The 27,362-nt window shown below is 54.3% G+C and overlaps 11 protein-coding genes across 11 annotated transcripts; 9 read left to right on the top strand and 2 right to left on the bottom strand.

Annotated features, from left to right (window-relative positions):
* Positions 1–975: 975 nt before the first annotated feature.
* On the top strand, positions 976–1,985 carry EsH8_IX_000806 (uncharacterized protein; the record flags this gene model as incomplete). Its single annotated transcript, XM_083267142.1, has 2 exons — positions 976–1,222; positions 1,321–1,985. The coding sequence occupies 2 exons, from the start codon at positions 976–978 to the stop codon at positions 1,983–1,985; spliced, it is 912 nt and encodes a 303-aa protein (XP_083130707.1).
* A 1,516-nt stretch (positions 1,986–3,501) lies between these two features.
* EsH8_IX_000805 (class I SAM-dependent methyltransferase) lies at positions 3,502–5,272 on the top strand (the record flags this gene model as incomplete). The annotated part of the gene is made up of 10 exons (XM_083267141.1): positions 3,502–3,765; positions 3,822–3,924; positions 3,986–4,008; positions 4,074–4,092; positions 4,147–4,269; positions 4,337–4,359; positions 4,415–4,448; positions 4,511–4,658; positions 4,737–5,156; positions 5,233–5,272. 10 exons carry the CDS (start codon positions 3,502–3,504, stop codon positions 5,270–5,272), a joined length of 1,197 nt encoding a protein of 398 aa, XP_083130706.1.
* Positions 5,273–6,163: 891 nt separating this feature from the next.
* EsH8_IX_000804 (class I SAM-dependent methyltransferase) lies at positions 6,164–7,164 on the top strand (the record flags this gene model as incomplete). The annotated part of the gene is made up of 9 exons (XM_083267140.1): positions 6,164–6,208; positions 6,258–6,305; positions 6,359–6,449; positions 6,513–6,535; positions 6,590–6,608; positions 6,660–6,782; positions 6,835–6,857; positions 6,928–6,965; positions 7,023–7,164. The coding sequence occupies 9 exons, from the start codon at positions 6,164–6,166 to the stop codon at positions 7,162–7,164; spliced, it is 552 nt and encodes a 183-aa protein (XP_083130705.1).
* A 90-nt stretch (positions 7,165–7,254) lies between these two features.
* On the top strand, positions 7,255–7,783 carry EsH8_IX_000803 (uncharacterized protein; the record flags this gene model as incomplete). Its single annotated transcript, XM_083267139.1, has 2 exons — positions 7,255–7,646; positions 7,732–7,783. 2 exons carry the CDS (start codon positions 7,255–7,257, stop codon positions 7,781–7,783), a joined length of 444 nt encoding a protein of 147 aa, XP_083130704.1.
* A 952-nt stretch (positions 7,784–8,735) lies between these two features.
* On the top strand, positions 8,736–9,802 carry EsH8_IX_000802 (uncharacterized protein; the record flags this gene model as incomplete). The annotated part of the gene is made up of 3 exons (XM_083267138.1): positions 8,736–9,342; positions 9,507–9,674; positions 9,732–9,802. The coding sequence occupies 3 exons, from the start codon at positions 8,736–8,738 to the stop codon at positions 9,800–9,802; spliced, it is 846 nt and encodes a 281-aa protein (XP_083130703.1).
* A 1,046-nt stretch (positions 9,803–10,848) lies between these two features.
* Positions 10,849–12,167, top strand: EsH8_IX_000801 (S8 family peptidase; the record flags this gene model as incomplete). Its single annotated transcript, XM_083267137.1, has 2 exons — positions 10,849–11,547; positions 11,604–12,167. The coding sequence occupies 2 exons, from the start codon at positions 10,849–10,851 to the stop codon at positions 12,165–12,167; spliced, it is 1,263 nt and encodes a 420-aa protein (XP_083130702.1).
* Positions 12,168–13,012: 845 nt separating this feature from the next.
* Positions 13,013–14,840, top strand: EsH8_IX_000800 (Cys6 transcription factor domain-containing protein; the record flags this gene model as incomplete). The annotated part of the gene is made up of 5 exons (XM_083267136.1): positions 13,013–13,135; positions 13,199–13,672; positions 13,737–14,264; positions 14,342–14,451; positions 14,510–14,840. The coding sequence occupies 5 exons, from the start codon at positions 13,013–13,015 to the stop codon at positions 14,838–14,840; spliced, it is 1,566 nt and encodes a 521-aa protein (XP_083130701.1).
* A 2,010-nt stretch (positions 14,841–16,850) lies between these two features.
* EsH8_IX_000799 (major facilitator superfamily domain-containing protein) lies at positions 16,851–18,769 on the bottom strand (the record flags this gene model as incomplete). The annotated part of the gene is made up of 5 exons (XM_083267135.1): positions 16,851–17,078; positions 17,140–17,216; positions 17,310–17,709; positions 17,765–18,433; positions 18,518–18,769. The coding sequence occupies 5 exons, from the start codon at positions 18,767–18,769 to the stop codon at positions 16,851–16,853; spliced, it is 1,626 nt and encodes a 541-aa protein (XP_083130700.1).
* Positions 18,770–19,804: 1,035 nt separating this feature from the next.
* EsH8_IX_000798 (pectin lyase fold/virulence factor) lies at positions 19,805–21,585 on the bottom strand (the record flags this gene model as incomplete). Its single annotated transcript, XM_083267134.1, has 6 exons — positions 19,805–19,890; positions 19,943–20,248; positions 20,310–20,523; positions 20,768–20,975; positions 21,023–21,101; positions 21,150–21,585. 6 exons carry the CDS (start codon positions 21,583–21,585, stop codon positions 19,805–19,807), a joined length of 1,329 nt encoding a protein of 442 aa, XP_083130699.1.
* Positions 21,586–22,548: 963 nt separating this feature from the next.
* EsH8_IX_000797 (alkaline-phosphatase-like protein) lies at positions 22,549–24,027 on the top strand (the record flags this gene model as incomplete). The annotated part of the gene is made up of 1 exon (XM_083267133.1): positions 22,549–24,027. The coding sequence occupies one exon, from the start codon at positions 22,549–22,551 to the stop codon at positions 24,025–24,027; it is 1,479 nt and encodes a 492-aa protein (XP_083130698.1).
* Positions 24,028–25,030: 1,003 nt separating this feature from the next.
* Positions 25,031–26,934, top strand: EsH8_IX_000796 (major facilitator superfamily domain-containing protein; the record flags this gene model as incomplete). The annotated part of the gene is made up of 2 exons (XM_083267132.1): positions 25,031–26,690; positions 26,867–26,934. 2 exons carry the CDS (start codon positions 25,031–25,033, stop codon positions 26,932–26,934), a joined length of 1,728 nt encoding a protein of 575 aa, XP_083130697.1.
* Between the last annotated feature and the right edge of the window lie 428 nt (positions 26,935–27,362).

The raw sequence follows: 27,362 nt of genomic DNA, 5'->3' as shown, positions 1-27,362 counted from the left end.
CATCAATCACCAATCCTTGATAGTCTAGTGGTTAGGATATCTGCTTGTCATGAACCATCGTGCTCGCAGGGGACCGGGGTTCAATTCCCCGTCGAGGAGATCTTTTTGCCGTTTTCGAGACCCTTCTTTTTTTCATCTACGAGTGCCCAATGCTCCCTTCCTAAGGTCCAGGTCGGCCGAAAATCCACACACAACCAACTATCACTGGATGAACACATCCACAAATCCCCGATAGTCTAGTGGTGAGGATATCTGCTTGTCATGAAAACATGCTCGCAGGGGACCGGGGTTCAATTCCCCGTCGAGGAGATTATTTTGCCTTTTGCGTGTTTGCACACGGGTAATGCGCATCACGATGCGTCTGTCTGTCCACACGTCTTCACGACCCTTTTGGTGCCTCGTTTCCCTTTTGGCTGGCGACGGCTGGCGATCACTTCGCACTCTGACGCTTTTTTATCGACTAGCTCGGTGGCTTCCGCACGTCGACATTGAACGACTGCACCCACCGCCCGGTAGGGCTCAACTGCACGGTCAACATATATACGCAACGCGGATGGAGGGGACAAAGGGGTCCTATTTATTCCTACTCCAACATCCTCTTGATCAGGCTTAGTTAAACGCTCTCCGATATGAATAGTAGTAGCCCGGTTCGTAGCGTCTGGGCTTCTACGTCCCGAAACCACACTAAAGCCTCGATGGAGGAAGATGGAGGCGGATAGGGCGCGTGGCTAAGACCATTTTAAGATGAGAACCTCATCCTTCAGCGCGCACAGTCGGCGAGCAACGACTTTGCGAGAAATCAAAACGAGCGTGAACAAAAAGGGGCCGCTCGCTGCCGCTCATGTATAATGTTTCTGGCGTAACCTTCTTTTTTTTCTTCTTCTTCCTTTTCTTCGGTTTCATCTTACCCCCACGGCACTCACCCAGCGATCGACTTCGGCCACGAAGTGTCGAAAAAAGCCAAGTGCACGCGCGATGCAGGTCACCGCCCCCCTTCTGCTTCTCCTGCTGGGCTTCCTCTTCCCGATATGCGCGCGCTCCGAAAACCGATTCCGCCGCCCGCCGGGGCCCGGGCCGGCGGGCGACTTCCGAGACAACCCCGTCTACAGGCTCGGGGACCGCATCGATCTGCAGTGGGACACGGATCTCGACGCCGTCGACGTGCTGGTGCGGCAGAAGCAGCCCAACGGCGTCGCGAAGCCGGCGTATGCTAAGCTTGCGGGTAAGCCCGACCAGGAGGACTCTTGGGGACGAACCCCCCGGGGAGAGGGGTGCCAGCCTCGTACTCGGGCCAAAAAAAAGCTGACAGTTTGCTCGCAGTGAATTCCAAGGCGAAGAGCCTGATATGGACCGTGGGCTACACGGGGTTCCCCTCGTATCACGACCCGAACCTGAGCTCCGTGTACTTCCTCCAGTTCTTCAGGACGGGGGAGACGGAGGCGGACGCGACGTCGCACTACTTCAACATCTCGAGCCCCGCGACCACGGCCCAGACGGCGGCTGCGTCGGCGGCGACCTCGGGGACAGGCCTGGCCACCTCGCTGACGCTCGCCCTCGGCTCGGCGACGGCGGCGGCGACGGCGGGCCCGACGACGACAACGACCTCGGCCTCGACGGCGGCCGCCGGCGCGGCATCTCGGGAGAAGGGCCTGTCCAGCAGGGCGGCGGCGGGCGTTGCCGTCGGCGCGACGCTGGGTGCGCTGGCCGCGGCGGGGCTCGCCGGGTGGGCGGCCTGGCGGTGCTGCCGGCGGAGGAAGGCCATCGCGCACACGCAGGTCGACATCATCACGTACGCCGGGGAGCAGCTGAACGAGAGCGGCGCCGCCCGGGTGTCGCTGCCGTGGAAGCTGGAGCTGCCGGTCGAGAGCCACGAGCGGTTCGAGGTGGAGGCCCTGGAGGTGCGGCACGAGATGCCCGCCGAGCCCGTCGCGGCGGGGAACAAGAGCACACGGTCGGGGTCGTTCATGTTCAGCCGGCGTAATTGAGCCATGGGGTCCCCCCCATCCCCTTCCCCTTCACTTCTTCGCTTCTCACCCCTGTTGGATTTTCTGGCTGGCTCCCTCGGGGGGAGGGTTTTGATAATGAAACACGGCTTCGTGAGTTGCGTATGTGCCTAGCCGCGGGATCGTACGTATCATGAGGGAACGCACGCCGAGCGGGCCTCGAGTAGCTGGTTTGTGACAGGCTCCGAGGGGTGTGTATGTCAGGAAAATGGATGACTATGAAACGACTACATTTTATTTATTGCCCTTTGGCCAATCTTTCGGCGTTGAGACTTGCTCTTGGGGGATCATTTATTCTATTATCATGCACATATTTATATTTATAATTTTCTTGTTCGGAATTCAATACACTCACATCTGAATGACCACTTAGGTCGGGAGTACGCTTTCCCATATCGTCTATTCTATCTGCGTGCGCGGGGCTGTCTAGAGCTGTCGTCTTGCGAAGCTTTGAGCCGAGTGTAAAGGTGTGTGCTGCGCTGCGTCCAACCCCCCCGTCCCTTGAAGTGCACCCTCAGGGGGGGGCGAGGGGCCGTGGGGGGACAATCCTAGCCCAGTTTTTAGCACTTGCTGCTATTGAGCTCTAGCTTCGGCGATGGAGATGAGAGGGCATTGGTCCGCAAAGAAGGATTCGATCTCCAATGCAGAAGCATAGAAGCTTTAGAAACGAGCAAAGCTGACAAGAACGAAATAAAGAAAGGGAGAGAGATAGAGAGGGACAGGGCACCAAAACAGCAAACCATCCCCACGCCAAAACAGGCATTCTGCAGGGCGTTTTGTCCAACCCCAATCCGTACCAATGCCAACCATATCCCGGGTTCTCGGGCGAGAGTCGGTCGGTCCCTTCAAGCCGCGCCTCTCCGCCCCCCCCTGAAGGGATCGGGGGTTTACCCGTAGAAAGTGAGCGAGGAGACAATCACCAACATATCCGTACACACACTTACACGCACTTACACACACGCACACCTCGCCCAATGGAATTTCGCCGGCGTCGGAAAACTTTCTCGTTCCGACGGGCATCGCAGAAGAACCCAGAGGCATGGGCGCGGCCCTCCCGCCTCTCGTCGCCTGGGGCCCGGTTACCAGGGACCATGCCCAGCGACGCCCGCCTAAGGATGCAGGAGTGAGACCATGCATGCGGCACAGTCCAATCAGGCCCGGGGCCGCTGAACGGCATGCATTACAACACTACCAACAGGTGGGGGAGGGGAGGGGGAGGCGGCGTTCGCTTGCTGGGAGGGAAGCATGGCAGAGGGCTTAAAAAAAAAAAGGAAACAAAGAAAAAAGAGTGTGCCCCTCCCCCGGGGAGAGGGGGGAGGGGGAGCCAAACGGTCGGAGAAGCATAGTCAGTGCAACAAAAACAAAACCCACACCCCCCCCTTCTCCCTCTAAACCTTCATTTTCCCGCCACCGGCCGTTGGTGGTTACCCCCTTTTTTTGCAGAACCTCTCCGGCTAGTAGCACGTGTGAGGCAAATCTCATCTGTCCCAAAAGAAGAATGTCTAGTTCCAGATACGCGGACGAGGACGTAAGTCTGGCCGATGACCTCACCCGCCCGCGATGCGCGCCAAACCCGCTCATCCCGACGCAGAACCCCATGCCCGCGGCTGACAGCTCACATCACACGCAGGAGGGCCTTGAACTCGAAGACTCGGTAGAAGAGCACGGCGAGGCGGGGGGACAGGAGGAGGAAGAGGTGGTGGTGGCGGTGGACGGGGCAGGAGGCGGCCCCGAATTCGATCGCTTGTCGATTGACGTCGAGGTACGTCTGATTCGTGTGCTCGTTGTAGATTCGCCCCGGCCAACACCCCAGCCCAGTCCGACGAGGGGGACGAAATCTCGTCCATGAGGTCGCTGAGGTCCGGCGATTTTGCGTTTGAAGAGGAGAATGGCCGTACATACCACCGCTTCAGCAAAGGAAGTAAGTACCTCGTGTCGACGCACCGGGTTGGGCCTCTCCTTGTCTGACCGGCCTGTGCTAGAATACATCCTTCCAAATGATGTTGTATGTGCGTCCCGCAAACCCAACGGTGTCTTGAGTGGCCAGCCTGACTGTGATTTCACGCGTAGGTGGAACAGGACCGCCTGGGTAAGTCGATCGTGGGTCACCGCAGAAGCCGCGTGTAATAATGTCGTCCCGCAGGCCTGGTGCACGAGCTCTGGAAGGAGACCTGGACCGACAGGCTTTGCCTATGTCCAAAACGAAAGGGCGCGCAGCGAGTCCTCGACGTAGGGACTGGCACCGGTGTTTGGGCCATTGCGTATGGTGAGCAGCTCGAGTTGTCGCAAGTCCTGCGTTTTCGACTGTGCCGCAGCTGACCAACTCCTCGCAGCCGACGAACACCCAGAGGCGACTGTACGGCACCAAACAGGGCAAGTTTTACTGGAACACTATGCTAACTTACATCAAGATCATCGGCGCCGACTTGAGTCCCATCCAGCCCAGTTAGTGAGTTTGCGGGGACTCCAAAGCCAGGGGAGGAGACCGCAGAGCACCGTGCTAACAGGAACCGCCAGCGTCCCTTCGACCTGCATGTTCGAGGTGGAAGATTTAGAAACGGAGTGGCAATATAAGACGCCCTTCGATTTCATCTTTGTGCGGCACATGAATTCGTGTTTCGCGAGCTGGGAAAACATGCTTGAGCAGGCGTTCCAGTAAAACCCTCTTTTGCCCAGCCTACGAAAAGCCACCCCAGTGGATGCTGACCTGTTCTTCTTCTTCCTTCCGTAAAGACACCTCGAACCGGGCGGCTACATCGAGCTGCACGACAACTCGTTCCCCATCCTGTGTCCCGATGACTCCATGCCCGAGACGAGCGCCATAGCGAGGTGGTCGACTCTGCTGATGGAGGGGACGAGGCGCCTGGGGAGGCCCATTGACATGCCGTCGAGGTTCAAGAGCATGCTGGAGGACGCCGGGTTCGAGGCCGTGGTCGAGCACAAGAGAGTCTGGCCCACGAGCCCGTGGCCGGCCGACTACAAGCTCAGGAAGCTGGGCGTCTGGGTCCAGGCGAACACCCTGGCGGGCCTCGAGGCGTCGATGCTCGCCGTGTTCACGCGAGTCCTGGGGTGGACTGTGGAGGCGACGACCGAGTTCTGCGACGAAGTGCGGGCGGAGATACTCGACACGAAGGTCCACGCCTATTGGAACGTGTGAGTCGAGCCCGTTCGCCGGGAACGCGGGCTGTCCCCCTCGAATGTTCCGAAGCGCGGCTAACGTTTGTTGTAGACATTGCGTGTACGGGAGGAAGCCTCTGTGGGCGACCTGAAAGGAGGGACTTGCGCAGAGGGGATCTGAACTGGACATCATATTTAATTCCGCGGGCCGAGCTGGGAGATGCGGTCCCTGGCCGTTTGCCAAGGCCCGGACGCAATACATTTGCGTTCGGTTGGAAGCTCAAAGGCCGATCATACTTGTTGCATGCGACGAGTTTCCAACGTGAGGGGCCTGGCTCGGGTAAGATCATCACCGCTTCCATACTAAAAGGCATACCCCGAGAAGCGAAGGAGTTTAGGGTGCTTGAGATATCACAAAAATACCACTTGGGCTCGGCATTCTTTTTTGACAAGAATGTCAATTCTACAGACTTTGTCCTCCCAGTCGACGGATGGGAAAACGTGCTCCGCAGAACCGCAGCCAAAAGCTTGAAATGTATGTTATCGGGATAGCCAAGGCGCATTGCTCCCCATCAACGTGCGGAGGGACCGGAGCCTGAGACCAAGGGCCGGAACTCAAGTTCGCCCGGATGCCTGGGATAATTGGACGAGGTGGAGCCGTCCGATCGGGAATGTCCCAAAGAGGCTGTCCCCCAGCGTAATCACCTTCTTCATTGACCAAAATCGACAGCGGGTTGTGCGGCACCGATAGCCATGATTTGCCCACCGCTTGCCCAGAGCCCGTCCGAACCCGGCCCGCATCTGCAGGATAGGGGCGACGCAGGCGGCGCAGCCCAATCGCGTTGGATGTGCGACGTCTGTAGAACCAACTGAACCAACTGAGCGGGGGCCTTGGGAGGGGAGGGCTCGGTGGGTGTCAGGGACTCTGGCAGGGGGATGGTTCTCTCTGGATAAAATGGCATCGCAGCCGTTACCCCTCAAACTATTCAGCTGATGCTGTGTAGATATCTGTGATCCCCTCGATTGACAACCAGCGCGACGAAATGGGGGATGACCGACAGAACCCGGCGCCCGAGCCCATCGAGGCTGTGCGTTGCATTTGCCCATAAGCCTCTCCGCCGTGCTAATGATGTACAGGAGCCTCTCCGAGATGACATCTCCGTTTCGGCGTCATCGACTGGTGAAGTGAGCCACGGCCTGGCTCGTCACTTGAAGTTCGGCGGCTGACGTTGCCTCAGTCCGCCCAGTCGTCTCTAAGCTCCATGCGATCCAGTATCCGTAACCATCGAAGGGAAAATGGCCGCACCTACCACACTCTCAGCGACGGAAGTAAGTGCGTTGGGTGAAATACAGATGCGTTCCGTTGACTGATCAGGATGTGCGAAACTACAGCGTATATTCTACCTAATGATGAGGTTCGCGTTCCGGCGGGTTCTTGGATTCGTCTTGGCTAACTGGTTCGCGTGTAGATGGAACAGGAGCGCCTGGGTAAGCCATGCGGCTCCTCGCGCTGAGAAATCCGAGCTGACGCAACAGCAGACCTGACGCACCATCTCTGGGACCTGACCTGGGACAACCAGCTTTGCGTGTGCCCCAAAAAGGATGGCGCCGAAAACGTTCTCGACATCGGGACTGGAACGGGTGTTTGGGCAATGGACTACGGTAGGCAGAGGCACGAAAAGCAAAGAGCCCCGCTGTTTCTAACGTCAAGTAGCGGATGCACATCCCGAGGCCAAGGTTGGGGTTCCCGCTTGTCCCTTGCTAGTTACTGTGTCAGAGTCTTTGGATGGAGCTGATTTCGGCCAAGGTTGTCGGCGTTGACTTGAGCCCGATCCAGCCCGGCTTGTAAGCACTCACACGGATCCCCATTGCACCCCTTGCTAAGGCGGGCGAAACTTCCAGCGTTCCCCCCAACTGCAGTTTCGAAATCGACGATGTAGAGAAGGAGTGGACCTGGTCGGTCAACTTTGACTTCGTTCTCATCCGACACATGAACTCGGCCATTGCCAGCTGGGAGAAGCTGCTCGCACAGGTCTACGAGTAAGTCCACCCCGCTATTCCAAAGAGTAGCATCGGAGCTGCTCTAAAACCGGCGTCGCTGCACAGAAATCTCGAGCCGGGCGGCTACGTCGAGATGGTGGACAACAGCTTTCCTCTCCAATGCAACGACGGCACCATGGCCCCGGACAGCCCGGTGGCCCGGTGGTCGACGCTGCTGATGGAGGCGACGGAGAAGATGGGAAGGCCAGTCACCGTGCCCTCTACCTTCAAGCGCCTGCTGGAAGAGGCGGGCTTCGAGGACGTCGTCGAGGTCAAGCGGATGTGGCCGCTCAACGAGTGGCCCAAAGACCCCAAGCTCAAGGAGATTGGCAAGTGGTCCCATGCCAGTGGCCTGCAGGGCTGCGAGGCGTCCGCCCTCGCGCTGTTCACGCGGGTGCTTGGCTGGACGCGCGAGGAGACGCTGGAGTTTTGCAGCGGCGTCCGGAAGGACATCAACAACACGAACATTCACGCCCACTGGGACATGTAAGTCTGCCCCTCACAGCGGCATGTTTCCCTGCTCCGGACATTTGCATTCCTCAAGCGTATGCAGTCGCTGATTTTGCCCTAGTTATTGCGCTTATGGGAGGAAGCCGCTCACGAAGCCGACCCCTCAGAAATAAGCCTAGCAAGCCTAGTATAGTCTTGGGTCAGGGAGGCCGAGGTCCACTTTCCTGTCGGACATGATCGAGGCTATAGACATTTGCTTCCTTTGGTCCCACCAGACTGAGGAGAAACTAATACATGGTGTCTGCTTGGCATATTCTAAAAATCTCTGTGTGCTTCATATCCGTTTCCTATAGGCTTTTACTAGTTGATAATAACGACATATGGTAACTGAAGTCAAGCATTGGTGGTATAAAATCCCCGTAAATGAAATACAATATAAGTTATCGCGCAAGGTTTAGTTTGGCTGCTATGAAAGTGGCAAATTGTAAGCCCTATAAAGCCAACGTCAAAATTCAGATCACATGTTCATCATCGTGATTGTAATGGAACAGGTTGGACTTTACTATAACGTAATAAATATAACGGGTTTGTTCACTCACGCGGATATTACGAACCCGTATTATGACTCGGGGCACTAACTAGATCATCGCCCATGGGCCATCCCCGACCTAGATAATGGCTCTGAGTTTTGGATAGCAAAGACTTACACGGGAGAATCCGCAGCAATATTAGACGAATGCCTCAAATCAGTGTCGTGATCGAACCGGGCCACTTGTAATTGCCTGAGTGACCAATGAACGCCCCCTCCAAGGCCCATTGACCTTGCCCGTTTAAGCTGTGTCTTTCACGGCATCCCCTGCTACGTGAAAGTGGCCAAAGCACACTGGTCTGTTGCAATCAAGGTTTCTGGACCGAACCTCTGGTCTGTGTGTGCCATGTCATGTCCTGGAGCTTGAAACCCCGCACCGAGGTCGGTGCCGAGGCGGCATTTGATTTATCTATACTCGCCAATCCACCCTCCCCGATCCCAGCTTCGACATCGAACAGACTCGTCAGTAATCGTAATCATTTCACAGGAACCCGCCAGGTCGCCAAGAAGGAGAAGGACCAAAAAAAAAAAAGAAAATGGCCGAGACCTCGTCCAATAAGGAATACCTCGCCCAGCCCCCGGGGCCGTGCTGCTGGGCCGGCACCCTCCACGAGGGCAGCCCGCGCGGCGACGTCGAGGACATCCTCGACGTGCCGACCTACGTCGTCCGCCCCTCGGACGTGAAGGGCTCCCCCGCCCCCAACGGCCACGTCGTGCTCTACTTCCCGGACGTGTGGGGCCTCTCGGTCAACGCCAAGTGCATCCTGGACGGCTTCGCCTCGGCGGGCTACACGGCGCTCGGCATGGACTACTTCCGCGGGGACCCCATCTCCAAGTACCGCAACTCTAAGACGGACCCGCTGCCCGCCGGCTTCGACCACGCCGCCTGGCGCACCAAGCACAAGACCTTTGCGGCGGAGAACGTGCCCAAGTGGACGGCCGCCGTGCGCGAGCAGTTTGGCGCCGAGCTGAAGGCGGCGACGGGGAAGGAGGCGCGCTACGCCTGCGTCGGGTACTGCTTCGGGGCGCCGTTCGTGTGCGACTTGCTCGCCGGGGCCGGGGGTGACGGGGAGCCGCTGGTGTCGGCGGGGGCCTTTGCGCATCCCACGGCATTGAAGGAGGAGCATTTCACAGGCATCAAGAGTAAGTTGTGTTGGACTGAAGGGATGCTTGATGAATGGCGTTGGCTTTTCCTTTCTTTTTATTCGCTTTCCAAGATCTTGTTTCCAGCGCCAATGGTCTAGCGATGGAACCAGGCATGAAGCTCGGTCACTGTCACGCCTGAGATTGCTAACATGTACCGACAGAGCCTTTGCTGCTCTCGTGCGCCGAGAACGACCAAGCTTTCCCCACAGAGTCCCGAAGGATAGCTGTCGACGTTCTCCAGAGAGAAAAGAAGATTTACCACCTCCAGCTCTTCCAGGGCGTGGGCCACGGCTTCGCGGTCAAGGGTGACCCGTCAGATCCGTACCAGCGTGAGTTTTATTCATTCATAGGCACGGAAACAATTACTAAGAGGTGTTCACTTTTAGGCTGGTGCAAGGAGCAGAGCCTGCGCGCCATGATTGACTGGTTCGACATGTGGCTGGTACGAAGCTCCTGATGGGCAGAGCGCAAGGCCGGGTAGAGGGCAATGCACACGCACGCATGCATCGCAGAGATGCCAGACTTCAGCTTCGCAGGAAAATCAGAGACATTGAGAATCCATGTTCCAATGAGTGAAATGACTTTGTGCCTTTCGTGCGTGACTTCGCTACCCGGTCCTCAAGGCTCGAACCTTAATGGTGCTGATAAGCATGGGTGAGGCCCATGGGCCAAGACACAACACGGTCGTCGCGGCGAACTGCTGACTTGGGTCTAGCGAAAGCGCTTCTCGTTCTCGCTTTCTGTGATTGTGTCGGCCTCGAAGCCAGCGGGATTGATAATGACGGACGGACGGGGGGACCTCTGCGGTTATACCGGGCCATGATATCACAGTGGATGTCAATGGCACGAGGCCATCCAGTGGTCTACTGCAATAACGGTTTATTTGAAAAAGCACGGCACTGGCCGATTGCGCAGGCCTGCAGGAACCATTAAGCTTGGCGGGGAGGGCGGTTAGGAAGAATGGGGAAGGTCGTCCACTGCCAGGGTTTCATCGCGACCCATGGCTCATTTCGGGTTATGGTCTTGGCCATCCCCGTAAGGCCGGTTTTCCTGTTGGCAATACGAGGTCGAACGATCTTTCGACTCGGACGCCTTTATCGCGATATCCCGGGAAAAGGCCTTCCACATGAGGTTGGGCGACGTACATGTCAAGAAGCCACCCGCCGAATTGCCGACGTTTCTGTCGAGTGGTAGCGATGCCAGGTGGCCAGGCGGGCGAAGTACCGGGTTCACACCGAATAGAGGAGCCGGCCGGGGGTCGGATCTACCCGCGACAGCGGAATCCTCGAGCTTCCTGAATAGGACAACGACCCGGTGTCACGCAATGGCGAATATGGAAGTTGGCTACGCCCCCGGCCATCTCGACCGACTCATGAACAGGAGGTTCCGCAACCGCCATGGCGATGCGACGGCTTTAAAGGCGCTGTTGGAATCAGTCGCCCCCCCTTCTCCGAGATGGGCGTGTTCGATCCAAGTCGCAGTACCCCCTCGTGACCGACCAAGATGAAGGCATCGTCTCTGATCTCCCTCCTCGGCGCCGTCGTGCCCGCCCTCGCGGCGCCGAACGGCGTCGGCCGCCGCGCCGACCCCGGCCTCATGTCGGGCAAGTACATCATCCAGCTCAAGCCCGGCACCAGCCCCGAGTCCGTCACCGCGCACCACAACGCCGTGCGCAGCCTCCTCCGACGCCGCGACGGGTCGGCGGGGTCGCTGGACCAGACGTTCCAGATCGGCGACTTTAACGCCTACAGCGGCAGCTTCGACGACGCCACCCTCGCCGCCATCTCGGAGCTCGAGGAGGTCCTCGTCGTCGAGCTCGACCAGGACATCTTCGTCGACCCCACTGAGCAGGAGCAGACGCTGTTCAGCAAGCGCGAGCTGACGACGCAGGCGAGCAGCATCTGGAGCCTGGGCGACCTGTCGCACCTCCAGGCCGGGTCGAAGGACTACGTCTACGACACCACCGCCGGCGAGGGCACCACCGCGTACGTGTTCGACACGGGCATCCGGCTGTCGCACGAGGAGTTCGAGGGCAGAGCCAGCTTCGGTATTAACGGCGTGACGGGCTCGACCACGCCGACCGGCTCCAACTCCGACACCGACGGCCACGGCACCCACGTCGCGGCCACCATCGTCGGCAAGACCTACGGCGTCGCCAAGAAGGCCAAGGTCATTGACATCAAAGTGTTTGATGGCTCTACGGTATTTACTCTCCCCCTTTCGTCGGCCCTTTTCCTTCATGTACTGACGCCTCTTAGGGCTCCATCTCGTCCATTCTCACCGGACTCTCGTGGACGGTGAACGACATCATCTCCAAAGGCGCGCAGGGCAAGTCTGTCATCAACATGTCGCTCGGCGCCAACAACGTCACGGCCCTCGACAACGCCGTCCTCGCGGCCTACAACCAGGACATTCTCGTCGTCGTCGCAGCGGGCAACGAGAACCAGCCAGCCGCCAACTCCAGCCCGGCCAGACTGCCCGAGTCCTTCACCGTCGGCATGACGCGCCCCGACCGCGGCCGCGTGAACATTATCGCGGACATCTACGGCAGCAACTACGGCCCGGAGCTCGACGTCTTCGCGCCCGGCCAGGATATCATCAGCGCCAGCCACACGTCCGACACGGGCACGGCGACCAAGACGGGCACCAGCATGGCGGCGCCGCTCGTTGCCGGGCTGGTGTGCTACTTGCGGGGTCTGGAGGGCGGCTTTGCCACGCCGAAGCAGGTCACGGATAGAATCCTCGAGCTGGCCCTCCCGGGCGTCGTCGGAGACCCCAAGGGATCGCCGAATTTGTTGGTGAACAACGGCAACGGACAGTAAATGGCTACGGATCCCGGCCGATTGTGGAGAAAGGGAGTCCTAGATTCCCGGCTCCGGGATGCTTTGTTGCCAGAATAATAGACGCGAACTTGACAATGCAATGATGCCATATAGATCATGTAGATCATCACGGGGTGTTCCCTAATTCTCCCCTATTTTTTTGCTCGAGTGTGGGCTACGCAGCGATCGAATGTCACTGTCCATCGTGAGAACAGGAGTTGGGCGCGCCAAACCAAATCGGACCATTCTAAAACCAAGACACACTACCTACTGAGACTGTGTAACCGTTTGATAGCAGGCCGTGGCTATTGGCTACCGGTCTCATTTGCACTCCCTTGCTGTCAGCATCTTGCAGCAAGCAGCGTTACATTTGGGCGAGGGAATGCCCTGGAAAAAGAAAGCATCATTAGCCATGTGGGCTAGGGCTGAACTCCGCCTCGCCCGCCCTGTGAATTAATGTCATTGACGGCCACAAGGTCTCCCTCAGCCCCTCCCACAACCGAAATGCCACCGCCCTTAAACCTCCGCCGGCATCTGCAGTGCTACTGGGAGTGGCCGAGTGAGTTACGGACGCTATCCGATTGGGCATTTCGACGGCGAGCAACACCAGCCACCCAGCGAGAGGTTACTAATCGCCAATGATTGGGATCCTCCCACACCCACGCTGCGGACCTCAGAACCCCCCCTCCCCACTCACCGCTGCAGGGTCCCTGTGGTGTCTTCAGGTTCTCGACGGAACCTCCTCCGTCCTAGACTGGACGGACACATCAGCTCTTTGCGAGAAAACCGAAGATGCGTCTGGCTAGCCGGCATCCACTCGCTCGAGACTCGAGACCGGAGCCATCATGTCGACTAGCCTGCGCCCTCTTTTGCCTCGCGGCGAGGTGTCCGACGACAAGTCCGGCCTGGATTCTAACCCTTCCAAGGGACGGGTAGCATGCGGGCAGTGCAGGAAGCTGCGACAAAAGGTACACTGCATCCGACGCGCAATCTCACCCCCGTAGGTTTGACGACGCTGAACGTTGCATCAGTGCGATACCCAACGGCCGTCCTGTGGCCGGTGTGTGGCCACGCGGCATGAGTGCGTCTACGAGGCGGACCTTGGCGAGACCCGGATGCAGGGCATTCGCAAGGCCAACCGCCAGCTGAAGGGCGAAGTGGATACGCTCAAGTCGCTGTTCAGCCAACTCAAGTCGGCCAGCGGCGACAAAAAGGCCGAAATAATTGCTCGGCTTGCCGTCAACGACTCGCCGGAGGCCATTCTTCAGCGGCTCAAAGATGGCGAGGGCGTAACAAGGAAGCGACATAGCAGCAGCTCCGACGACGAGCCCAACGTCGGACGGACTAGACAACCCGAGGAAAGCATCGACAAGATCGTTAAACCGGAGCAAGATGATGAGCCTCCGCTTCCGCCGGGAATAGTCCCCTGGCATATCGACAAGATGCACTATCTTCTTCACCGTGTTGAAGGCATTGATTTCAATGCGGATGATACAACCTGTCAAGTTCGTACACCGGCAAATCATCTCGGAATGAGAAACCGAAAGGACGGTACTAAGTTACATGCAGGAAATAGACGTTGGCGACCCTGGGTTGCCTGTTAAACCCGAAGAACACAGGGCCCAGGAATTTATCCAAGCCATCACCAAGGCGGATAGGGCGGCGCGGCGTCGGGCAACGTCCTTGTACCCCGGCGGCTTCCTCCCCCCGGGCGCTGTGGAGGGCTTCGGCAACCTTCCCCTGTCCAGCGCTGTACGGGCAAACTACTATCCCGCAACGGTCCAAGCCCGACAGCTGTTGAACTTGCAGACTGACGAGTATCGCCTCCCCTCATTCATGGCCTCGGATAGCAGCCCTCTGTCCAACATTTTCTACAGCTACAGGGACGCCGCCATGGAGATGCTCTCCAACGGCGTCCCGGCCCTTCAGGTTCTGGGGCCGTCCGACCGCATCGACCTGGAACTCTTCTTCCGCGATCGCGAACCTCATGACCCCTACGACGCCCACTCATGGGCCTGCGAGTTGGTAAAAAATGTCGCAGACTATGATGTGTTCGTGAAACTGGCAAGCATCGCCCTTTACACGACATACATGCGGGTAAGCCTAATTCGTTTACGGACGACGCCCCTCGGACAGCCTTCGATGCAGACACGGAAGACTAACACGGGCAAAAGTGGAATATTCTACCCACGGCGACGAACTACGCTCTCATGCCCGAGATGATCCGCCCAACTAGACGCCAACGCTTCATACCCCATCGCATGACGATCGATCTGGTGCCACAGTGAGCAGGCTCTCTTCTGTTTTTCCCCGGAGGAAATATGCTCTGACTGTGACGATAGCCCTGCCATCCGTGACGCACTGATAAACAGATTCCGCGACTGGCTTTCACCGGGAACAACGGATACCGGCGGTACCAGCGTCGGCTGGCCCTATAGCCTCGACGCCGCAGTAGACGTGTGCCCCATCACGGGGCGAAGGATGCTGAGCCGTGCCTTTATCGAGCACGCCACGAACGGCGCCAATTGGAGTCTGCACAAGTCGATACGCGCCATGTTTCCAGAGATCGAGGCCATGGGGTTCAAGATAAGGGATGAGGTTACGTCGCTAATTCCGGACCTAGAGTCAGCCGAAGGCTATCGTCCACTTGATAAGCATGCAAAGAGAATTTGAGTACTTACGACTAGTCTGTTGTCTTGGAACGATATGTCGGGTTGACCGCCATAGCCACCAAAGAAACATCCAGCGTAGTATGCAGGAACATGTGACCTTTCGTAATCAACCCCTGGCCCTGGCCATCATCCTGCTCTCTTTGTGCAACGATGATGACGGGAGGCTTCGCCAACCCACGAAGCTGGCTGAGAATATTGAGCAGCTCTAGTTCTGGAACAATGATATGGAATAAAGAAGCGAAGATTACGTGTTTAGCGTTCTTTCCAGCCATACTTTGCTATGTGTAGTAGGTAATGTATAATCCATTGCGTTGTGATAGTAACGCATCGTTAACGCCGGATTGCCCCCAAAACCAAGACGGTCCAAGCATTCCCAAACGTGAGTCATGACACAAATGAAATTGAATAACTAAAAGATAGCGTCGCTTAGTTGCGCTCACCGCGAACGCGAACGCGGACGCGGGAGCGGGGAGGGGGAGGTGGAAGGGACTGGACCGGAGTCTTTACTTTGTTAGAATACTTACATGATCAAAACAAGGACACCCGAAGTGTATTGGATCTCGAACTTGACATTGTCGATGGTATCGGAAGACTCAACCTTGGGGGTTGATGGTCTTGCCCGTGACTACGGGCAAGGTCAGCAAAACACTAAGCGGTAGAATCATGCAACGTACGGGACTTGTTGGTGGTTGGAGGAGGCATGTTGTCGTCGTGGAAACCGGAGATGGGGACGAACATACAGTCTTGGGGTTGTAGCCGATCTTCTTGATGATGGACGGGGGGGGAAAGAAGAGGAAAAGGAGAAAGGTCGAGGAGGGGAAGACTCGAATAAATCCCTTTGCGTGTGGGCCCACCAGCGTCCATGCTTTCCTAGATCAAGACAGGTATGTGCCTTCCTACCACAGTACTCCAGGAGGCAGGTGAGGGATGCTATCTTGACCTACGTCATTCAATCACAACAGCAGTTGCACCGACGGCGCGGCAGCTGCATCGATAACGTCTCTTGGTGACGCAGTCACGGACCCAGGCACACGATAGTTGGACATCCTGTACCGACGACCACACTCCGATTCAACTTCCGCCCAGTACACTCATTTTGGAGATATCCCCACGGCTCGGAGGCTTTAAGCCCTGGAGGTGTATCCGCGCTTTACTACAAACTTTGCGTTACGGAGGCTGATGGACTGGAATACCTGTGCTGACTATCTCACTTCCTGGTGCTTTCATGGCAGGCCGTACCTGTCCCAGTGTAGATGTCACAAGGCGTTCAGTACCGAGTTCCCACCTTCTAACAACCATGCCTGCCATACTGGGCAACCATAGTATTATTTAACACCGCAATAGGAGAGCTCTCGACAACTAGCAAGGGCAGGTAGCTCAGTGGCAGAGCGTATTTCTTCTCTGGCCATCCTCAAGGTAGACCACATTGGTTGGCGGCAAGACGGCAGAGTGTCGAGGACCCAGAGGGTCCGGCAGCCCATTCAGGCTCTCGAGAGTGTTAGGTAATCCAAACCGAGGGGGCGCTTAAAGGAGAGTGAAAGTCCATGGGTTCAAATTCCGCTCTGTCCATTTTCCTTTGTTTTGTGGCATAGAAGGGCCCAAACTCACAACTTCAACCACAATCTTGGACCTATTGAGAAGGCAGGATTTTCTGTTGGTATCGCACGATACCCGTACGGGTGGTAAATCAACGCAGTAAAAGCAATGCTGTGAACTAGATCTGTATTCTATATATGTGTATAAAAGAGGGAGTAGGAAGGTTGGCAGCAGCAGCAGTGGTAAAGATACTGCTGTCGGCAGCCGGGAGGTTGGGTCTCCGGGTTGCGCTGCCGCGGCCGCGTGGCTGGGCATATATTTTACATGATCTATCATGCTTTTTGTACCCATAAGCCGCTTTATGCCATCTTGGCTTGCTGTTCAAATCCTGAACTAAATAAATGAGCCTAGAAAGTTTGCCCCATTTACTTGCTCTTTGAATTGTTCATTTACTAGTATTGCATTTTGGGCCAATTTAGTGCGCGAACCGGAAGTCAAGCCTTCTGCTCCCCTCGGCCTTGGTCGTCGCTAGATAAGTGTCTCTCTCCTGTTGACTCATGGCATTCCAGATCTTATCGCGTGACTTGTTTCTCCACATGTAGTAGGCTTTGATCACCCAGGCAAACACAGCGTTCCACACAATGAGGCCCAAGATCACCTTGTTGCCTCTGCGATAGAGCGGCGCGTCGTCTTCTTGGTAGATCTGAAAAGGTCGTCAGCTATGTTCCATGGACAATTTTTCTTTGGATTTCACTGAAACACACATTTGAACCAATAATGCTACTGGCCTGAACCGTCATGTTGTATAACGCACTACCCACGGTTCTCGTGCGGACCGAGCCTGCATTTCGGGATGTCAAACTGACTTCAAGCCGTTAGTAACTGACTAACATCATATGCTCAGACAACGGCGGGTTTCAAGAAGAGTGCTCACCTAGAATTGAGTGTACGTATGGATAACCAACAATCATAGCAGTAACAGCGTACCAATCCCAGGGGCTGGAACCCGCAGGGAGAAGCTCTAGGGCCAAGACGAGAGGGAATACCCAGACCGAGTACATAAACACGGTGAGCATGCGGTTGTTGTAGCGCTCCGAGGCCCAAGACCAGAAGACGAGTTGGATCAAGAAGAGGACGTATCCTGGGATAGTGAGGAGGTTGGTCTGGAACGTGTTGAAACCCAGAGCCTTGAGGTTGATGGTCAGGTATTGGTCAATCGGCCTGACGGGGATCAACAGCGTAAGACCGTAGATGTAGATCGGCCAAAGGTCCCAGTCCGAAAGCGCGGACCAGAGGAGCTTCAAAGTCAAGCCTTGACGGTTATGCATTCCGCCCTAGAGCCCTGAAGTTAGCAAACCAACTCCTACAACCCATATGAACGAGGCTTACCTTGCTCGGGTCATCTCTCAGAATACGGTTGACCATGATGATTTCTTCACGCTCCGTAAACCAGCCATCCTTGCCGCGGAACCAACTTGCCGTCTGGGTGGGACTAGGTGGCAGGTAAAACCACGAGAAGACACCAATCAAGGCCGTCAGGCCGCCCTCAAGGGCAAACAGCCATCGCCAACCTTCCCAGCCGCCGGTGCCTCGCAAGTGCAAGATCCCAAACGCGAGAAATGCAGCAATGATTTGCGTTAGAAAAGATGCGCAGTAAAAATAACTCATGCGGATGGGCAGTTCCTTGCTGTTGTAAAAGTACGAGAGATACAGAATGGCATCCGGGATGAAGCCACCCTCTATGAGACCCAACAGAGCGCGAGTGGCGTAGAAGCCTTTCTCCTCCCTGATGATGCATTGGCAGGTGGCGACAATGCTCCAAGACACCATCTGAATAGGGATCCACACGTCCGGGCCAAGCTTTTTGGATATCATCTGCGACGGCAGTTCGGCGCAGAGGAAGCATAGGTAGAAGATCGTCATACCGTAGTTGTATTGGTTCGTGGAAAGGCCAAGATCAGCCAGCATATTGTCGGAGTTTGCCTGATTGATGTTGCCGCGGTCCAGCTGTAGTGCGAAAAACATAATACACACCCATGCGCAGATCTTGTAGTCAATCTTCGGCGTGGGAAGTCAGTCTCAAGCCTCCTTCATTCTGTACAGACTGTGTCTATCTTCTAAGACGAAATCAGGAGCACATACCCTCCTCACGAGCTTCTTTTCCTCCTGCTCCGACCAGGTCGCGGTTGGATCGTATCGGTGTCGGCCTTCATACTCGAGAATAGGCTCGTACATTTGTGCCGATGCGCCGACTGCCCAGACCCCTGCAGATGCATTGCTCTTGGAACCGGACGGTTGGGATTTATCTGTGATGGTTGCTGGTACGGGCGTGGCCTTCTGGTCGATGGCAGAATTCACGCTTGGCGTGCTTGGCATGCTCGGTGCACCAGACATCTTTGTGAGGCGAAGAGATGACAGACCAGAGCCTCAGAAAGACAAGACTCAAGATCGGAGATGCAACTAAACTCTTGTTTAAAAGCGATTCATTCTAACTAGGCTTTATATCCCGGACAATAGAAGATTACCCGATGCAAAATCTGCTGTTACAGCGACATGCTCCCCGATGGTGCAATACTATAGACCTCGTCGCTGAACCCCGCCTGAATCCAGTTCGAAGCAGACATTTCCTCGGAAGACCAGTCAATGCAATACTGGACAGCTCTGATTGAATGAATTTGAGGCGAAAAACAGAGGGTCATCGGCCAAAACCCAGGGTGTAGCATGTCACCGTATGTGGCTCGCTGACGTTCATTGTTGGTTATGCAACCCACAGCCATGCGACAATGTAATATGCCGCAACCGAGTCGGCGAATGAGAATCATCTAAGCCGCATGGCAAGTGAATCGGACGGAGAAATTCACGGGGCGCGAAGTCTCAATGAGTTATTGATTGGAAACTTGTCGATGTTTAACGTAAAAGCTTCGGGCCGCAAGGCGGCTCTTGTCCATTCAACCCCTTGCCCTGGACGCGGGACGGTGGAGCAGAGAGTGATCACGTCAACAGGGACTCAGATGCTGTGATCTCAAATGCAGGCTCTTGCGGCACAGGCTCTATTATATCGGGCTAGCACCAACACGAGCACCAATTGAAAGACCATTCATCGCAAAAAATGGCAACGTTAGGAAATGTGAGACTCTGATTGTTACATGGAGCATTTGCTTGAATGTTTTTGCCACGCCTTGATATGCTAGGGTTCTTCTGCCAATTTCGGACTCACTGAACGGACTAAAGTAAGTGTGCAGGTTGACACATTGCATTAAATATACTCGATAGAGTTGTTGAGGCGCTTCCTAATGCCAAGGAGTACCAAGAAATGCCAAGGAACCGGGACAAAGCTTGATTTGAAGGCTTGCGCAAACCCCAGTAACAGTACCCCAGAAACTCCAAGAGTGCACCTCTACTACTTAAACGCCATATACTAGATGAGACCTAGAAAGATCCCCAATAGTGTTTCTCGTAATCACCCTCGGGCTTCCAGAGAGGAGCCGGCGTATATACAGGAATGGGCACATCAGCTGAAAATGTTAGCACGAATACTTTGTAATCGCGAGCAGGCGGCCAACTTACTTCCATACCCGGTGTTAGGAACTGCCCAAGTTGGGGAAGGAGGAGCCGTCCAACTAGTTGGAGAGGCCGTAACAGTGTAGGTACTGGTGTAGGGCGTTGGTGATCCTTTTGGTGCCAGGCTTTGAATGCCATTTCCCGTCCCATAGGAATTGTCGCCGGTCCCAAAGATGTTGCTAATTTTGTTGACAACGTAAGTGCCTGACTCTGTCCAGAGACTGAAGTCCTCCACAATTACGTTTTTGGCGTAAGTCAGATCATTGGCGATCAGGTATAAAGGCGGTCGCTTCGCTCCATCTGCGATCGACCCTGGTATCATTTATTTTTAGCATGGCTTGTGAGTAAATGAGTCACTTTTGTGCGGACTGACCCGTGAAGTTCCTGAAAACCAAGTTGCTCAAGGCAACGGCGCCAGTGTCAGGTTCAAAGGTGTTTTGCCAGTACTGATTGACATCCAGTCCGTAAAGAGATGCCTTGGAACGGAAGTTCTCAAAAGTCACGTTGGTGACGTAGCCCGAGCCTCCAGGATATGTCTTGATGAAGGCGATGTTGTTTCCCTGAATGATGCTGATGTTTCGTGCATGCTAAACAACATTAGTTGACTAGCACAGATCTTCTTGTTAGCTAGCGTTGATCTTACAATATTAGCGATCGACGCAGATACGTTCAGACTGCCAATGGAAATTCCAGATCCTGCTTGATTGCAAATAAGATTTTCAACAAGGGCGTGGTTGGAGGGACTCTTGACTGAGACACACTCGTCTCTGTTCGTGACCTGTGACTGTACGTGAGTTTGAGAAGCACCCAATCGACTCAGACAGTACTAACCTCAATGTCATGAATCCAATAGTTAGTACCCACAACGTCCACACCATCGTATGAACCAAGGTTCGCTCCACGGATTGTCAGGTGGTAGACTTCAAGATTGACAGCGAAGTCAAAAACAATATGGAATTTTGGACTGTCAACCAGGATGAGATCGTGGACTGTGGTGTTGATAGGCGAGATAAGGCGGACAAGTCGAGGACGGAAGGTGCTATCGAAGCGTCAGCTTTTGTCTTCAAATGCTGCCGGAGTAAGTACTTTGCCAAGTTTCTGTAGAGGTAGCCCTGGCCTTGAATGGCACCCTTTCCATTCTTAGAGTAGAACTCAAAATCGACCGCTAAACAAATTCAGCCAGTTGTTCCCGCCCGTAATATTGAGAACGTACGATTGATAATTGTGATTCCATTTTGCAAGAAAAGGCCATCACCTTCGCCATTGATGGTTGCGTTCAGCGGCTCAACTCCAGCAAAGCCCTGCAAGATCAACTCACGGTCAACGGTCCAGTTACCTCCATAAGCAAGAGTGATTAGACCATCGAGCTGGAAGGCCCAGTTGGTGCCATTTTGAAGTATGACGGTTCTTTTGATGAGATATTCACCCTCGGGAACCACGAGACGACTTCCCGGGTGTGATAGAACGCAGTTCTTGAAGGCACTCTCAATGGCGCTCGATGCATCTGTCGAATTGTCATTGATAGCCCCATAATTCAAGATATTGCATTCATTGGTCTTCTGGTCCAGTTTAGTAGTTGGACCGACGGGACCAGTCAGTTGAGCGGCCACCCGCAATGCTAGAATACTGGCAAGAAATAAGGCCTTCATTGTTGAGCGTTTCTGAAGAACCAACATGGAGAAATATCATCTCGTGCACTGGCCCGAGACCTACTTATAGAAATAGTATTTGAAAACATTGGCTAGCAACTGTGATAGACATTTCCGCCATGATCACGACATTCAAACCCAAACTATAGTGTTGGGATTGTGGGAAAAAATGTCGGATGAGGTTGCCGGCGAGGATGATGAACCCTGAAAGCATATCGACTTACACTGAGCCATGACTACGGCTACTAAATCAAAAAGGCTCAAGAAGAGCTTGTTGTTATTCAACGGTGCTGATGTGACATCGGGCCTCCAACCCGTTTTAGACTAGAGGCTCTCTGATGCATACATAGACACTAACTGCAAACTCTCTAGCCACAAAGCAGCGCCGCTTATTTCGAGAACTGAGAAATGAGACGCCATGTAATAAGAGAACGGAAGGGATTCGATCCCACTTATTCAGGCACCAGTAACCTATGGCTGACGAAGCACATTGTGGGCTGTGGATTTAGAAAACGACGAACATAGAGGTTCCAAGTTACAGAAACCCCTGTAATGACGTGACCGAGGGGTCTTCCAACCGGCTTATATCCAAAAAGTTATTCCCATAGACCTTATTGTAGCGATATTGTATTGGTGGAATGCAAGACGCTGGCTGCCGACATCCGGCGGCTAAATATAATTGTGGCCAGAAAAGGCTGTAACATATTTTATACATGTGATACACTGAGAGACAGCCACCGATAAGGCCGGGAAAGCGGCATCTCCCCTACATAGTCAAAATAAGTTCCAATGGCGCCATTCATTGACATGTCGCACCATAACCACGCTGTTGGGACATGGCCCACTCGTGTTGTTTATTGGTTACAGACGATTTCTATTTTCTGCAGACGGCATCGTGGTACCTGAACTTCTCCTGATGCACTGATCACAGACTTTACTGATTTCTGAGTACCAATATTCACCATGTCCGGAAAGAACGTCCTTTTGCTTGTTGCGGACGACCTCGGAAAGCAGCTTGGGTGCTATGGCTGTTCCTACATTTCAACGCCGAACATCGACTTGCTTGCTGCAGAAGGCATCAGGTTTGACAAAGCCTTCGCCAGCACAGCATCTTGCAGCGGAAGTCGTTCCACCATCTACACCGGACTTCATACACATCAAAATGGTCAGTACGGGCTGAACAGCGGGAAACACCATTTCATGACATTCGATCACATCGAGACCGGACCATCTCTACTTGCCAAGAACGGGGTTCGCACAGGCATCATTGGAAAAGTTCACGTCGGCCCTGACAGCGTGTATCCTTGGGAATGGAGAGCAGAGAGCCTGACTAGAGATGTTTGGTGGTCATCTCAGCGTGCTGCGGAGTTCTTCAAAGGGTCGAAAGAGGATGGGCGACCATTCGTTCTGACCGTGGGTTATCATGACCCCCACCGTGACCGTACGCGTGGCGGCTTCGGCAATGACGAGCCAGTCGATGAAAAGATCAAGCAAGTCAAATATCGGCCCGAGGATATGGTCGTCCCTGGATTTCTGTCAGATACGTCGGGAACACGACAAGAGCTTGCCGAGTACGCCGAAGCAATTAGCCGCTTGGATCAGGGCATTGGCATGATTCTCCAGGAACTAGAGAATTCTGGCTTTGCTGATAATACCCTGGTTATTTTCATGAGCGACAACGGCCCTCCTTTCCTGAACTCAAAGACGACATTGTACGACGCCGGAGTTTGTCTCCCCCTCATCATCAGACGCCCCGGCTCAGCACCATCTGTGAACCAAAACCTGGTCTCCTATGTGGATGTACTGCCCACCATCTTGGACTGGACTTTAGGGGCTGCGTCAGAGGAGCCTAAGAAGCAGCTCTCTGGTCGATCCTTCTTCGAAATAATCAACGAAAAACAGGAGCTCGTCGAATGGGACCACGTCTTCGGCTCCCACACATTCCACGAGTCCACAAACTACTGGCCGACCCGTTACATCCGAACCAGACGTTACAAGTACCACCGCAATATTGCTTGGAGGCTCGACTTTCCCTTCGCAAACGACATCTACGGTTCGCTAACCTGGGAGGACATTCGAAATGCCGAAACTAGCCCCAAGATGATTGGCCAAAGGCAGTTGAAAGACTACTTCTTCCGCCCGGCAGAGGAACTCTACGACTTGTCCAAGGACCCGAACGAAGTAAGAAATCTGGCAAAAGATCCAGCTTACCAGGCCGAGCTCGAAGAATTGCGGAATCGGCTGGAAGACTGGCAAAGACGGACGAATGACCCATGGCTTTTCAGAGACGGCATCTCCATTTTGTTGAACAAGCACCATCTTGATGCTGGCCTCTCTGTCCCGGATAAGTGGGATCTTGATGTGGAGCACCCTGAGACAAACAAGACCGGCTTGGAATTGTACAACAACCTTCCGTTCAGTGTGGCGGGGCCTAGATCATGAATATAACTGGGCGCTCTATCAAGACATTGGAAACTCATAGTCAATTGTGTCATTTCTTCTCTACAGTTAATGTTATATGTAACTACGAGATAAAAATAATTGTATTGACGACAGAGAATGGTCATGTTTGCTGCCGGTTTCATGATGGCTTCAATTGTGGGCAAATGCGAGGTTGCAGGTGCTCGAGGTTGGCAGACAACGCAGGATAGGTCAAGGGCCACTAAACATAATTTTGGCAAAGTCTGACATCTCAATGCCCCCCACGTTTTCGTCTAATCCATTCCGAATGCGGCGGTCAGAAAGTCTCGCAGGTAACATCGGAGCCGATGTCTTCCCATGCCTAATGGGCCTTATGGACCTTGTTCCCTGGGACACCGAAGTCCTCTGCTCCAAACCGTTGGGTTGAGGACAGGGGGTACAAGGAAAGCGTGGAGAAATTTAACAGTAAGAAAGTGAGTGAGCACTTAAAGAGAGGGAAACAAGGGCTAATGGTGGCTAGATTCCCTATCATGCAGCGCGCGAGAGTGGAATTGGGTAGTTCCCCGTGCCTCGCCAAGCGCCATCCCGCATGTGGTAGTCCGGGATGTCTCCAGGAATGTGGGCCTGGGCAATCCTCATACTTCTCCATAATGTCGTGATGAGTTTCGGATGATCGATGCCGAGAAACCAACTAAAAGCTTATCTTTACTGCAGTTTCATTGCTAGAAGCAGAATATTGAAATTTTCTTTCCCAGCAGGGAGCATATGATACGAGCGGGTAGACAGGCATCAGAGCCATCGCCGCGTCACATCATGCGAAATCGGGCAGCACGTATAGTTGGATGGTGATGATGTGCGCCCTGGGCTTGCGGTTCTATTTGCCACATGTTGAAATGACTTCCAGGTTTTGTATAAAGCCCATCAGTGATCACCATCAGCTACCATAAGATATGTGAAAGCCAGCCCACTCATTCTTTCTTGAACTTCAACTGGCATTCGTCCTACGCTTGATCAGCGTGTCGCGATGAGTCCTCAAACACCCCCTGTCATCGAGGTTCCCGCTGGCACGCAGAGGAAGTCAGCGGGCGACCATGGCATTGACACGAAAACGCCTTCCTTTGACGTCGACTCGCCGAAGGAGGACACCAGCGACTTGGTTGAGCCTCAGGACACCAGCAAAAATATCGGTTTCTGGGAAGCGCTTACCCGCCGGAATACACCGAAAGATCTGGATGCCATCGCGACCGAGCGTAGCGTCTTTGATGATCCGGCCCTTGGGCCTCTCTATTATCCTCCGGCGGAATATGAAAACGCCCATCGATTTGACCCAAAAGAGCGCTGGACATACCGAGAGGAACAGTCTGTTCGTCGCCGGACTGACCTCAAGGTGTTCGCCTGGGTCCTGGTTATGTTTTTTGGCCTGAATATCGACAGAGGCAACCTCGGGAATGCTGCAGCCGATAATTTACTTCACGATCTTGGAATAAACACGAATGATTACAACAATGCCCAGAATATGTATCGCGTGGGTTTTCTCCTGGCAGAAATCCCTTCTCAGATGATTGGAAAGCGACTCGGGCCGGATCGCTGGATTCCCGTTCAGATAATGCTCTGGAGTTTCGCATCGGGCGGGCAGTTCTTTATGCACAACCGGGCTGGATTCTTCGCTTGTCGATTCTTCATTGGGCTCTTCATGGGTGGATTCATCCCCGACGCCATTCTATACCTCTCATATTTTTACAAGAAGACCGAAATGCCAATCCGCCTGGCCCTTTTCTGGTTCGTAGATTCTATGAGCGGTGTCATTGCCTCTTTCATGGCGTACGGTATCCTACACATGCGTGGGGTGGCGGGAAAGGAGGGTTGGAGGTGGCTGTTCTTGATCGAGGCACTGGTCAGCTTAGTCATTGGGGCGTCCAGCTTCCTCTTCCTTGTTCCCGGCCCGACGCAGACGAAAACCTGGTGGAATCCCAAGGGCTACTTCACCGAGCGGGAGGAGAAAATTATTGTTAATCGGGTCCTGCGCGATGACCCGTCAAAGAGCGGCATGCACAACCGAGAGGCCCTCTCTCTGGGAATGCTTTGGAAGAGTCTCAAGGATTACGACCTATGGCCTGTCTATGTGATCGGGATTCTGTTCGAGATTCCCACCTCTCCTCCCAAGACATATCTCACCTTGTCTCTCAAGGCATTGGGTTTCAACACATTTACGGTTACATTGCTAGCTATACCCCCTACCGTCTTCGCAGCTACCGGTCTACTTTTAGCGACGTATCTTACCGAGCGGTTCCATCAAATCGCCATTATCGGACTGCTTTCCCAGGTTTGGGTTCTTCCACTGCTCATCATCGAGTACACGTCAATCGAGAAGCTGTCCCCGTGGAGTCAGTATGCTGTCACTTTCATGATTCTCGGCCAGCCCTCCACTCATGCGGCACATGTTGGATGGTGTAGCCGACTCTCAAATTCAGTCAGAACCCGCGCAATCAGTGCTGCACTCTATAACATCACCATCCAGCTGTCTGGAATTGCCTCGTCCAACATCTATCGAGAGGATGACAAACCTTACTACCACCGAGGAAACAAGAACTTGATTGCCATTACTGTGGGAACAATCTTTGCGTATGCCTTTGCCAAGGTCTATTATACACTTAGGAACAAGTACAAGCGTGAGAAATGGAATAGTATGACTGATCAAGAGAAATCAACATATTTAAGTAACACTACTTCTGAGGGGAATAAGCGGCTAGATTTCTTATTCGACAGCTGAGCATTTGTATTACATTGGAAGACCACTGCAAGGATATTAGGTGCCTGAGGCCGAGGGCGAGAGATGCCATGGAACAAGGCTGCAGCGTAGGCCCGGCGCGGACCCGGCGCGGACCCGGCGATAGGTCGGCCCGGCCCGGCCCGACCGGCCCCACATAGATCCACGCAGCCAGAAGGCTGCAAGAAGGGCCAAGTTAGATTCTCACAACCAATTGATCCCTATTATCCTCCATTGCTGTCCCCTAGTCACGGCCCATAGCCAATTGTCTTACAATCATACTGATCCGACGGCAACGAATTTTACGGTGGTTCATCATGCATCAGCACTGGCGCCAACCACAAACCTTTTCGCCGCATTACATTTCGGTTGTCGTTGACTTTGCAATCCATACATCCATACGTCCATAAGGGAATTTTATAAACGACTAAACAAAGCGAGTTGAACTTTTTAATGTGAGATGAGCGATGAGTTTCATACAATGGCGGCGGCCAAGAGCATCCGGGCATTCATCGGGGCCTTGCTGCCGTGTGTGAAGGCAGGTGGAAAGCACAGTCTTATTAGGTAAGCAAAGCGTTGTTGTGCTGTA

The sequence above is a fragment of the Colletotrichum jinshuiense genome, chromosome 9 (assembly GCF_051148585.1).
Source record: "Colletotrichum jinshuiense chromosome 9, complete sequence".
Classification (NCBI taxonomy): Eukaryota; Fungi; Ascomycota; class Sordariomycetes; order Glomerellales; family Glomerellaceae; genus Colletotrichum; species Colletotrichum jinshuiense.
Note: the sequence above shows the minus strand (reverse complement) of the source record. Positions and strands in the feature narration are given on the sequence as shown.